Here is a 12,531-nt window from a genome sequence, read left to right on the forward strand (position 1 = left end):
TCATCTTTAAAGTCATGACGAAGCAAGTGTAATGCATACAAAACGTCTGCTCTGAAACTGGGGTAGTGCTTCAGGTTCCCATCGAAGTGGGTGACTAGGCTGCCCCCCCGCCTTCCAAGTCCAATGCCCTCTGATCTGGACCCTGGGAACCCTTCCCTGTTTGCACGCTCCCACCTTGTTTGCAGGTCCTGGCAGCGCTTCTCCATTTCGTCATGCTTCTTCTGAGACGCAAGGACTGCAGCGGTGAGTTCGGAAACTGTAGTTCGCAGTGCTGTCAGCTGATCCTCCGCACTCATGGCTATCACCGTTTGTGAGCTTTGCAAAAAAAAAATTTGCGTTCTTTGGGAGGGGACTTACTGTCAGAGCCACCCGAGGTCCCAGCTCACAAGAGACCAAAATCCAGTCCAAGTTATATACAAAAGGTTTTATTGAAGAACATTGTTGTCGTTACATCCAAGCTCCGTGGCTCAGCATCTGTTACCCTTAGATGTTTGAAGTCCCCTCTGAGTCAGTCCCGCCCCTGCACCAGCTTAAGAGGCTTGTACTGCTCCACCTTTTCCTCTCCTTCCTTTTCCGCAGGGTCTTCCTGCCCCCCTGTGCTCCCTCCCTTCGGGACTCCCCCGAGGCTGAGTCTTCTGATGCCTGCTCCCCCCTCCTTCGTGCTTTGGGACCAGGCTCCTCCTCAGGGCTCTCCTCATTTCCGCGCGCCTCCACATTTGAACTTGGCGCGCGTACGTTGCCTCTGACCTTCCTTTCGACCGTTACGCTACTCTCAGTACTACACTCCTCCCCTTCCTGCAGGACGTTCTGCTCCGAACTCCTTCCCCTCTCTGCTCCCTGTTCTGCTCCTTCTGACACACTGGTAACTCCACCCCCTTCACTCTGTTCCGACGGAGAGGCCGGTCCCGATCTCCAACCCCCACTGGGGATTCCCTCTTCGTTCCCCTGCTTCTGACTGCTTCCCTCTCTACTGCCCCTTGGCCTGACCAGGGGGGCTCCCTTTTGGGAATCCTCGGATTCACTTGACGGACTCACTGACAACCTCGGGTCATCGTCGTCCTCTTCCTCGTCACCCTGGGACCCCTCCCCCTCGCTCTCTGTCCCTGAAACCCTGACAAATGCGATTAAAAACATCAAGTCTCAAAAGCCCTTTATTTCTGTTTTGTTTTTGCAGTGCTCCACCACGTGTGGTGTAGGGGCTTTTTGGAGAGTGGTGGAATGCAGCACCAAGAATGAATCCGATTGCCGGCACATGAGAAAGCCTGATCCAGCAAGGAGGTGTTACGTGCGCCCTTGTGCCCAGTGGAAAGCAGAGGACTGGAGCAAAGTAATAGTGCTTTGGAAACGAGTCTTTCCAGTTTCCAGGGTCTTTGAAAATTATTATGATGTTAGCTAATCTGGCTTTTAGAACTGGAAGGGGCTTCAAGATGGCAAACTATCCGACCCGAATTCAGAGAACCAAAATTGCTGAAAAGTTCCTGGTAGTATGGTGCTCTTTGCTAAAAGCATTAACAAAAACTGGCAGGTAATTTTGTGCAAATCCATATTGCAGCCTTGCTTTATCCCAGACAAATCCCAGCTTTTCGGGGCCAATGTGAGTGATGCTTATATCATTAAGGAATAAAGTGGAAAGGGAGGCTTAATCAAAAAAGATTGCAGGTCAGGATCATGAATCCAATTACGCATCTAATTTTGATACAGATGCTTTTCTGTAACAGCAGCCCCCATCATACCAATTATTTTTAAATGGACTCACTTTCTTATGAGCCAAAAAAAAATATTATATAAAAAATACCATTTTCTTGATTATTCAAATTGCAGCTGTTTTTCTCATCACAAAACATTGCTTATTTTTATTATTATTCCAGGAAGCTGGTCCAAGGCACTATCTGATTATGACAAGCCAGGAATATTAAGTGTGGAAACTTTGGTAGTCTACTTTCTGAGGCAGGATCAGTGTTGTTGAAAGAACTGAAAAGTTTTCCTTCCTTGATCTAAGTTTTGGGCCCCGTATCATATTTTCCTTTTCCAGTCTCACAGAGGTGGGGGCTGGATAAAATTCCAACGGGAAGAGAGATAGCGCCCAAAACAATTTTTTAGAGGAAGTTGCCTTTCATATGAAATAATAAAACAATGAACAGGGTGGTGATACAATGACTACTGCACTCGTAGTCTATTGCATCTGGAGTTGTTTAAGATAAAACCTATTGGGGAAAGAAACTACCGTATTTTTCTGTGTATAAGACTATGTTTCCCCCCAATTTTTAAAAGTTTAAAATTGGTGGTTATCTTATATACGGCATGTTTAAAATATTTATTTCTTAATTTGGGGCTCAAAAAATAGAGGTCATCCTATACATGGGGGTGTCTTATAGATGAAAAAATACGGTACTTTTGCCGTTTTTATGAACGTTTATTGTTTTATTTTAGGGACGTTTATTGTCGCCAGTGCAAATAGATAAATAGGTACCACTGCGGCGGGAACGTAAACAACGTTTCTGTGCACTCCGGTTTCCATCACGGTGTCCCATTGTGCCAGAAGCGGTTTAGTCATGCTGGCCACATAACCCGGAAAGCTGTCTGCAGACAAACGCCGGCTCCCTTGGCCTGAAAGCGAGATGAGCACCGCAACCCCATAGTCGTCTTTGACTGGACTTAATGGTCCAGGGGTCCTTTATCTTTTACTTCACTCCTGATAGTGTGGGAAACCCATTGCAGATTCCCTTGTAGCTTACAGTAGAAGAGCAATAGCTGGATATTGCTAGAAGCTGCCTGTCCGGAAGCAGCCCGCGAGATGGTAACCGGCCCAAGTTCACTTGGGGAACTTCATGCAACTTCATGCCAATTGGGGATTTTGAATATTTCTCTTGGAAGGGCTGTACTGCTTACCTGGCTTCCTAACACTGCCTGTTATTGAGATGTGCCCACCATTGTGCCAGCACTGCGCTGCCCTCCCTGCTACCTCACCCTGTTGGTAAGCAGCAGTGACCCCAACATTGGGAAACCAGGAAAGCAGAACAATTGCTACTGGATTTGGACCTAAGTTTCCCTACACTTCCTCCATCACACTAGGCCTGTAGTGCAGTTGCCTGCAGATCCCTGCCAGGGCTCTCTGACACTGCAGAGACCATCTCCTTCTTCTCCTTTTTCCTTCAGTGCTCCTCCAACTGCGGAGGCGGTTTCAAGACCCGCAGTGTCCTTTGCCTTGATGTTCGTAGCAACAGAACCCTGAGGCCGTTTCACTGCCAGTTTGCAGGACGCAAGCCACAGCTGAACGTCAGCTGTAACGTAGAGCCCTGCTATGAGTGGTGGGCGCACCCCTGGAAGGAGGTAGGTTGCCTCTACGGCAAGCTATTAAGCTGAATTATTAACTGCTAATTAGGGCCACCACCTTGCCAACAAAGGTCCGTATAGTTAAAGCTATGGTTTTCCCAGTAGTGATGTATGGAAGTGAGAGCTGGATCATAAAGAAGGCTGATCGCCAAAGAATTGATGCTTTTGAATTATGGTGCTGGAGGAGACTCTGGAGTGTCCCATGGACTGCAAGAAGATCAAACCTCTCCATTCTGAAGGAAATCAGCCCTGAGTGCTCACTGGAAGGACAGATCCTGAAGCTGAGGTTCCAATACTTTGGCCACATCATGAGAAGAGAAGACTCCCTGGAAAAGACCCTGATGTTGGGAAAGATGGAGGGCAGAAGGAGAAGGGGACAACAGAGGACGAGATGGTTGGATAGTGTTTTCGAAGCTACCAGCATGAGTCTGACCAAACTGCAGGAGGCAGTGGAAGACAGGAGTGCCTGGCGTGCTCTGGTCCATGGGGTCAAGAAGAGTCAGACATGACTAAACAACAACAACAAGGGCCACCACTGTGATGTGCCGCAACATTATGTGCATTTAATCTCAGCAGAAGGTGCCCAGCTATCACCGAATAGCTCTTCAGTTCCTCTTGGGGCAGCCAGCTCATTTTTGACCCAAAGCTGCCTGAGCCACAGCTTGAGTTTTCCAGAGCTGCCACCCCCAACAGCTCAACAACCCATCAATCCCAGGCCTGCGTGGCACCAGTGGTATTGCCACCAACCTTTTAAAACCACCATGCTTATATACGAGGCAGGAGAGATGAAAAGAGCCGGCCAGATTTGGAAGGCTGGCCGGATGAAAAAGGGCCTGTACTGTTTGAAAAGAGAAATTTAGCATGCACAACCTCATACCCCAACACTGAGAAAGAAATGATCATGACCGTGAATGGGGCATGATGCATCATTTTGCCCCTCCCCTGCAAGCTTCCCCCCCCCCCCAAGTGAAGAAGGTGCCTTCCTTCCACCACATCCAATGCAGAAATGCAGGCGACTAACCTCTTAGCAGGCCAGTAATTTCTTTTTGCATGCCAGTATTTTTTGTAGGCAACTTAAACTGCTGGAATATGCACAGTTTGCAGATCTAACGTGTAGAACAAGAGAACAAGAAGAACATTCATTTAAAGAAGATTGGAATATGTTTATTGAATATATGGTGGGAAATTTTGTACACTTGAAAACGCTGGCAGCATTAAGATAAATTCAACAGTATAAATAAGTTTTGATGGAAGTAATAATGGATTACTGAATGGTTTAGTTTATATAAAAAGCTGCAGGGATTTATGCTATGTAAAATGAACCACAGAAAGAGAAGAAGGGAAGTCATTGATATTTTAAAGTTGTATAATTGCCACTGGGCCCCATCTGATAGATAATATTTTTGTCTTAAAACAGTATATCTGCAATACTCATCTTCCTCATCTTTCAGTTGGTCCAGAGTCAAAACAGGTGTTCCCATCCAGTTTTTCCATATTACCATCCTTTCAGTAATTTTTAATACAGTATAGGATTTCCCTACAAGGTGACTTTGGCATGCGAGTATGGGTCAAGTTTATTTTTATTAGACAATATGTTCCATATCTTCCTAATTGACTTAGTTGTTTCTAGAGTCACCTGAGATTTCAAGTATTTTGATCCTAGTATTGACCAGCCCACCAAAGCTGCTGTATAGGCAATATTCTAAGGTGCCCACATCAGAAAGTTATTACCAACAGTGAGTTTCCAGTATTTAATACATGACAGTAAATAAGCATAATGATATAGTTCCAAGTTTGGAATTCCGAAACCGCCATTTAAAATTTTTAACTGCATTCTCAGCAAGGATATTCTCGGTGTTGTTGAGCCCCAAAGGCATTTCCTCAGCAGGGAGTTTATCTTTTGGAAATATGATCCTGATATAAAAACTGGAAGTCCTCTCCATAAGATGTGTTCTTAAAGATGTACACTGCCCGGGGATCTTTTGATAAATATAAATTGAACAAATAAAATAACAATGGTACATTTATTGTTGCAACCTCCCCTGGGACCTCATGGTAAAATAACAACCTCAACAGTAATGCCAAATGTCTTCCAGTGTACTGTTTCATGCGGAGGAGGCATTCAGCAAAGAGTGGTGAAGTGTGTCAACGTGGAAGACAACACCGCTCATGCCCAGAGCCACTGTGAGCAGAAGTCCAAGCCTGTGGGTTCTCGGAAATGCAACCTTCGAGAATGCGTTGGTAGCAGAGGTGGGTGTCTCTCAACAGCAACAAATACAAAGGAGCCGCCTTCCGCACAACCAGCTGCTGCTTCATTTGCTCAGTCCCTGTTTAGCTGACAAATATCTCGAGGACCGCATCTTAAGACCTGGGTCAACACCACTGAACAATAGCTAGGTGCACGTCGACCGTATATTAGTTTCAATTCCCAAGAGAGGTTCAGAAGGGTGCAGAAGGGCTGTCCCCTTGTCTCCGGACCAAAACTGATTTGAAATTTAAATGCCTGCCATTGCTCTATTGTGGCACTGACACGGGTCTTAGGGTCATACTACAGACTAATGAGGAATAATAATTAGAGCTGCGGAATGATGCTCCTGAACCTGGCTATTAAGGGGCTCGAACAATGCAGACATGATTAGACTAGCAAGCATGATATCACAGTTCATGAACCAAAGCAGGATTCTTCAGATGCATGGTTTTCTGGATAAAAAAACAGCAGGCATGAATCAGGTATTCATCGGCACATTAGATTGGGTGGAAATGTTATCTGTCTGCAGCCCAGTGCTTTCAGTGGATGCATGCATAACATGACTGTGAATCTTCTATCCACCATCTGATACAGCTAGCCAGACAGGAATGCATGTCTTCCAGGAGAAGCGTGCCTTAGCTGAGCGGCAGAAAACATGATCTTTATGCAGAAGCTCCTTGGTTCAATCCCTGTTTTCTTCCGGTAGGGCTGAGAAAGACTCCTGGCTGAAACCCTGGAGTCACTGCCTGACAATTTAGACCAGGGTTTCCCAAACTGGGGTCCCCGGCTATTGTTGGACTACAGCTCCCATCATCCCTAGCTAGCAGGACCAGTGGTCAGGGATGGTGGGAATTGTAGTCCAAAAACAGCTGGAGAGCCAAGTTTGAGAAACCCTGGTTTAGATAAGGCTAGTGGTAGAGGTAGGATCAGTGAGAGGCAGCTTCCTAAAGCTGGATCAGGGCAAACATGCAGAAGGGAAGAAGTCAAGAAAAACTCTACAATGACTTTCTGGAAAATATTGCTCATTTTTGTATAGACATATGATATGCATGAATGCTCAGATAATGCTGATATATGCTCCATACTTATTGTATTTTTAGATATGTGGGATATACATAAGTCCATATGTTGATCTCCCTCATTTTTCTACATCTGATGACTAAGGCTCTTGTTTCTTTTTCCTTATGCAATGCCTTTCCAAAGTAAAATTTACAAAAAGGAGCGCGTTTGGTTCTATAGTACATATAATTGTGTCACAATTCTGTGGGGGGTGGGGTGCTTCATCCTGCCCCCCCCCCCGTAGAACACATGTACACATTGGTAAAACACCACACATCCTTCCCCCATCCCCTCCAGAGCTTCCCCCACAAAAATCCACTCTTTAAAGCTGAATTGGAGCAAACAGCAATCCACTGAGAACATGAATTGACGTTCTTTCCGATTGAGCAGTAAAGAGCAGGTTGCCATAGGGAAAGCTCAAGGGCACACACACACAGAGAGAGAGAGAGAGAGGGAGGGAGAGAGAGAGAGCGCGCACTTGGACATGGAGCTTTAAAGTGCAAACCTATGCCTGGAAAGAGAGGGGCAACAGGTGAGCCGAGGATTGAACTTAGGATGTTCTGTGTGCAAAACTGTGCAAAACAGATGCTCTACCTCTGAGCTCTGGTCCATGGGGTCACGAAGAGTCGGACACGACTAAACAACTAAACAACAGCCACTGAGCTACAGCCCCAACCCACCCAATCACTATAGTCAGTGACTAAAACTTTGGTCAGGGATGGGGAGCCTGCAACTCTCCAAATAACGTTGGATGACAGATCCCTTCATCCCTAACTGTTGCCGTGCTAGCTAGAGCTGATGGGAGTCTGACAACCTCTAGAGAGGTTTGGAGGGTGACAACATGAGTGCCAGACAAAACATTCCTCTTTTACCAGGCCTTTGGTGCCAGACAAAACATTCCTCTTTTACCAGGCCTTTGGTTGTTCCGATTTACATCCTATGCCCTTTTAAAATGTGTTTTTTTTTTGGGGGGGGGGGTATTGGGTTGCTGTTTTTCTTTTTATTAGGTACTTTGTGGTTTTATATCTTGATTTTATTCTGTGAACTGCCCTGAGACCCCTGTGTTTAGGGCGGTATATAAATTCAATAAAAAACAAAAATAATAGTGTGCCACAAGTTCACCACCAATGCTTTCAGTAATTAACAGCACACTTAGTCTGCAACCCTAAGCACACTTCCTAGGACAAGAAGCCCCAGTGAACACTATGAGACTTACTTCCAAGCAAGCAAACATATGGTTATGCAGTCAATTTCTTTCCTTCTGCCTCTCTCTGATGTCCTATAGTGTTATCCTAACTCTGTAGGCACCAAAAGCTACTGCTGTTTCCTTTTACGAATGTGTGTGGGTGTGTTTCTTCACTACAGGTTTGCCTTGCGGCAAGGACAGACTGTCGGCGAATTTCTGCGAGAGAGTGAGGGATCTTGGGAAATGTTCCATGCTATCGGTGAGGAATCAGTGCTGCGCCACTTGCAAGATACCCGGGGATGCTAACGCAACAGGACCTCGAAAAGCGACCCATGCCTGAAACTGCATGACTGAGAACTAGGACTGCTAAATCAGAATGTGAAACGGAAGAACGTGATCCAACAGGGGATAGGGAAGCTGTAGCATCCCAGAGGCCGGTGGGCGCCTGCCCCAGCCAACATGGCCAAAGGTCAGGACTGATGGGAGTTGTAGTCCAAAGCCGAAAAGCCAAAACCTAGTGGGGTGGAGCTGCAATGCTAGCTTCCCAGCAGTGGTGGCGCTGTGGCTTACCAAGTGGGAGCAGTGGCGTAGCGTGGGGGGTGCAGGGGGGGCCGGCCGCACTGGGCGCAACATCTGGGGATTAGGGATGGGGGGCGCAAATCCACGGGTTAGGGGGCGCAAATCCACGAGTTAGGGGTTGCAAATTACTTGCCTTGCCCCGGGTGCTGACAACCCACGCTATGCCACTGAGTGGGAGAGGGATATGGCAGCAAAGAGGGCAGGGCTGTGCAGGCAACAGGATGCTAGCACTGCAACTCTGCCCCAGCAGATGAGCCACAACTGCCTGAAGGGCCACAGCCTCCCCACTCCTGCTAGAGAGCTACACTGCCACTCCCGCCATGGAGCTATAATGTGGTGGATTTGAACCGTCTCCAAATCCAAAGATCGTCTGAACCCTTTGTCCTGATTTGCAACGTCGGGTTCACTTATTGTACTGTCTGTTCTGCATTATATGCTTTTCACCTTCCCTGTTTATTTCCCTCTTTCCGGCCTCCTTTCCCACCTCTCTTTAAAAAAACACATCAAAAATGCTTTTGGAGCTATGCTGAAAGTGCCCCAAGATGCTAAAGAGTTGTCATCATAATCTTGCTCACAGTACACCTATGAACCCAGTTATTTTCCATAAATTGCCACCTTGTTAGTTCTGGAGTTCCATGTGGGGAGATTACGCCTCAAAGGGAAGTTTGGAAAATAAAGGCATCAAAACAAACCTACCTTACCTGGAGATCATTGGAAATCCTGTCCAGGGTGAGGTTTGTCATGTTCTTATTACCTGTACAGCAGCTTAATCGACACATATACCTCTAAGGGACTTGAGCAATTTTTGTTTTGGTCTTTAAATACGGTGCTATTATACCACCACGGTGCTAAAACTTGCATGGTGCCTAAAAACTTCTGTAGAATGGACTCACTGATGTATTTCTAAATCTACACCTGCTCTGGAACTTATCCTTTGGGCAAGGCGTTGCTGTGCAATGCCTGCCATATTGCTTTTTTGAGAGTTACGTGATGTATTTTTCTAAAGCGGCTTCAGTTTGTAAAGTACAGGATGTTTTATAACCCCCTCGTGAGAATAAAAAGTATATCTGCTTCTTTGATGCTGGCAAGAGCTGTAATTGGGTTTCTGCATGAAAGGGCATCTGTGTGCGTGAGACCGAGGTTAGATGTGCTCAAACAAGATGCAGATAGATGGCCACTTCGAATGACACCGTCACGTGAAGGCTGCCATGTGCAGAAAGTGGCATGGATACCAGCCGGTGGAGTTGGAGCCCTTGTGCATTCCTGCGTTGAGAAGACCTGGTTCCCTAAAGCTATCTGTATAATAATATTTCACATTTATGTAGTGTCCTGTTCTCCAGGAATCAAGCGGCAGATAGTGAGGCTTTTCCCAATCATTTTTAACAAGAGAAAAACTTTGGTACCTTAGCACCTCAAGGCACTTTGGACAATACACATAGCTAAGCCTTTTTTTAAAATATTTATTTAAATTTTCAGGGTTAATACATGATAACAGAAAAAAGAAGAAAAAATACAAAAATACAAAAAATTTAAAACAATTTAAAAACAAGAAAAAACAAAAAGAACATGTATAAATTCCATTTACATATTTTCTTTTACCTTACTTTCCAGACCTCCTCATACCACCCTTTCTTATATTCCAGTTCAGAATTGTTTGTTCAGCAAGTCCTCACCATTAGATCTTTCGCTTATTTCAAATCCTTATTTTCTATCTCTTAAGCATTACAGCTGAAAACCACTTAGCTGAAAACCAACATCCCTCTAGCATTCCTTAATTTTACAGTGTTTCTGCAAATAATCTTTAAACTTCTGCCTTTAAACATCAAACTGTCTTTAAACATCAGAGCACAGCCAGATTTTGACACTCACTGAGTGGAATAACTGAGCTGAAACACTGAACGAAATCACTGAACAGAAAGGCATGGGCAGGGAATGAACAGGTACTGTACCTGCCTCTCCCCTGCCCCATCACTAGCTGCTGATTCTCTTCCCCTTGGCAACAGGCCCCCACAATTGGAGATCCCTGAATTGCAATGAGTTGGACTAGATGAAGCTTCTTCTACAGTTCTATGATTCTATGATTCTAACCCACTGGGGATCATCCTCTCCCCATTCTGCATTTACACACACACACACACACACACACACACACACACACACACACACCTTGTTCCTCTTCCTCCTGGTTCTGCCAGCCACTGGTCTGCCATGCAGTACTTTCAAGGGTTCAAAGCATGTGTTGCCTCCTGCCAAGAACCCTGTAAGGTAAGCCAATGTTTTTTGGTTTTTTTAAAAGGAGCAAATACAGCCATGACAAAAAAAAAGATGATTTTTAAAAGAGACAGCTGTACAGATGTCCAAAGTGTTCCTCAGTGAGTGCCTAACAAATTTAAACTTCTCCTCCCGGCACCATCCTCTTTTCTATGCATGTACAAAGTTTTTCCTGCCTAGTGTGGAACTGGAAGCATTTCCAACAATTCTACTTTGGAGGTCCTGGCGCTCAGCAACCTACCAAGCAACCTAAAATTGTCCTCCAGGATCTCACAGCCACATTTCCCCACGTCTTTGGTGTTCACATGCACCAGGAGTGCCGACCAGCACTATCTACCAGGCTGTGTGCCATTTTCTAAGACTTCATGGGCGTTGAACGCTGCAAGGAGCTTCAAAGTGCTTCTGCTATTTTTATTGCGCGCAGAATCAATAGCATCACACGGACTCTCCAGCCTGCTGCGTTTGCCTGGAGTGAACTTCTTCACCAGGCTGAACAAAAAAGGAACAATTGGTGTTTCTCGAAATGGTATATTGTTTAGGTGCAGCTGGCAATGTTAACTGTTATTATTATCCGCCCTTGCTTTCCAATTGAGGATTGTTCATTCTCTCCCCTTGCAACGTGCAAGGCTAGGACAAATCTGTCTATTGGAAGAGGATGTTTTGCTCAAGCAAGCATCCCACTGGGTCCCTCTCAGCATATTTCCTTATGGGCAAATGGCCTGTTACGTTGCACTTGCAGACCTGATGCCCTGTGGCACCTTTTCCTGCTGGAGGAAAGGTGTTTTGAAAGGGGAATGGGGGGACCTAACCAGGGCCAGATGTAGGTTTGATGAGGCCCTAAGCTATTGAAGGTAATGGGGCCCTTTATATGTCCAGCTGTCCTTTGTCAACAAATTGTTGCTGTTTTTTTGTGTTGAATATATGCTACATGGTAATTTATGGACCTAATAGGTATCTAAAGCCATTTGCACATGTTGCCATGCAACCAGTCCATGCAGAATGTAGGTGCCCTATATATAGAAATGAGCAAACCAGTGATATTTTGGGGAGCAGGTCAGCAGGCGGGGCCCATTACTTACATCATAGGAGCCTACCCAACACAAAAAACTGTTGCTGTATGTAGGTTTTATTTTATTTTATTTTTATCTTATATTTTGGAAATGTACATCCAGTTTTGTTTTCCTTTAAATTTTTTTGGAGGCCCCCAAGAGAGTGGGGCCCTAAGCTATAGCTTGTTTAGCTTATACGTAAATCCGGCACTTAACCCTTCCCTTGCCATCCTGTTTCATCTGATTTCCAAAGTGGTTTAACCATTTGGAAGGGTTCTGGAATTCTGAATATTGTAGCTCTGGGAGCGGAATAGGTGGTCTTCTAGCAACTCTCGGGACCCTTAACAAGCTATGGCACCCAGAGTTCTTTGGTGGAAGCCATGGCTGTTTAAGGTGGCATCATGGAGCTTTCAATGTAGGGTGTGAATGTGGCCAGTGTTTTTATTTAAAAGCAGCAGCAGCAGCAACAAACAACAACACCTAGTCAGGCTCAACCCCCTCACTCTATTCTCCAGGAATCATCTCTAAACACCCATCCACCTCCACTTCTCATAAGGAAATGTTTCTAAATTACTGCAATCTATCTACTGAATCATAGAACTGTAGAGTTGGGAGGGACTGTGAGGGTCATCTAGTCCAGCGCCCCCTGAAATGCAGGAATCTTTCACCCAACAGGGGGCTCGAATCCTTAACCCTGAGATTAATAATCTCATGCAGCAGGGGGGCATTTTGTCCTTTGCTTCAGACAGTGAAGCGTCTTGGCTCAGCCTTGAAAATTGAGAACAAAATATCCAAGTCAGTGGAAA

The 12,531-nt window shown here is 45.4% G+C and overlaps 1 protein-coding gene across 1 annotated transcript in view; it reads left to right on the top strand.

Annotated features, from left to right (window-relative positions):
• ADAMTS12 (ADAM metallopeptidase with thrombospondin type 1 motif 12) overlaps positions 1–9,484 on the top strand; it is a 131,781-nt gene extending 122,297 nt beyond the window's left edge. Inside the window, exons 20-24 of the mRNA XM_083702560.1 lie at positions 1,175–1,327; positions 3,157–3,330; positions 5,430–5,583; positions 8,006–8,408; positions 8,586–9,484. Of these exons, the coding sequence (XP_083558686.1) occupies positions 1,175–1,327; positions 3,157–3,330; positions 5,430–5,583; positions 8,006–8,166 (642 nt within the window). The 3' untranslated portion in view covers positions 8,167–8,408; positions 8,586–9,484. The remainder of the gene's footprint in view (positions 1–1,174; positions 1,328–3,156; positions 3,331–5,429; positions 5,584–8,005; positions 8,409–8,585) is intronic.
• The last annotated feature ends 3,047 nt before the right edge of the window (positions 9,485–12,531 follow it).

The sequence above is a fragment of the Podarcis gaigeae genome (assembly GCF_964106915.1).
Source record: "Podarcis gaigeae genome assembly, chromosome: 11".
Classification (NCBI taxonomy): Eukaryota; Metazoa; Chordata; class Lepidosauria; order Squamata; family Lacertidae; genus Podarcis; species Podarcis gaigeae.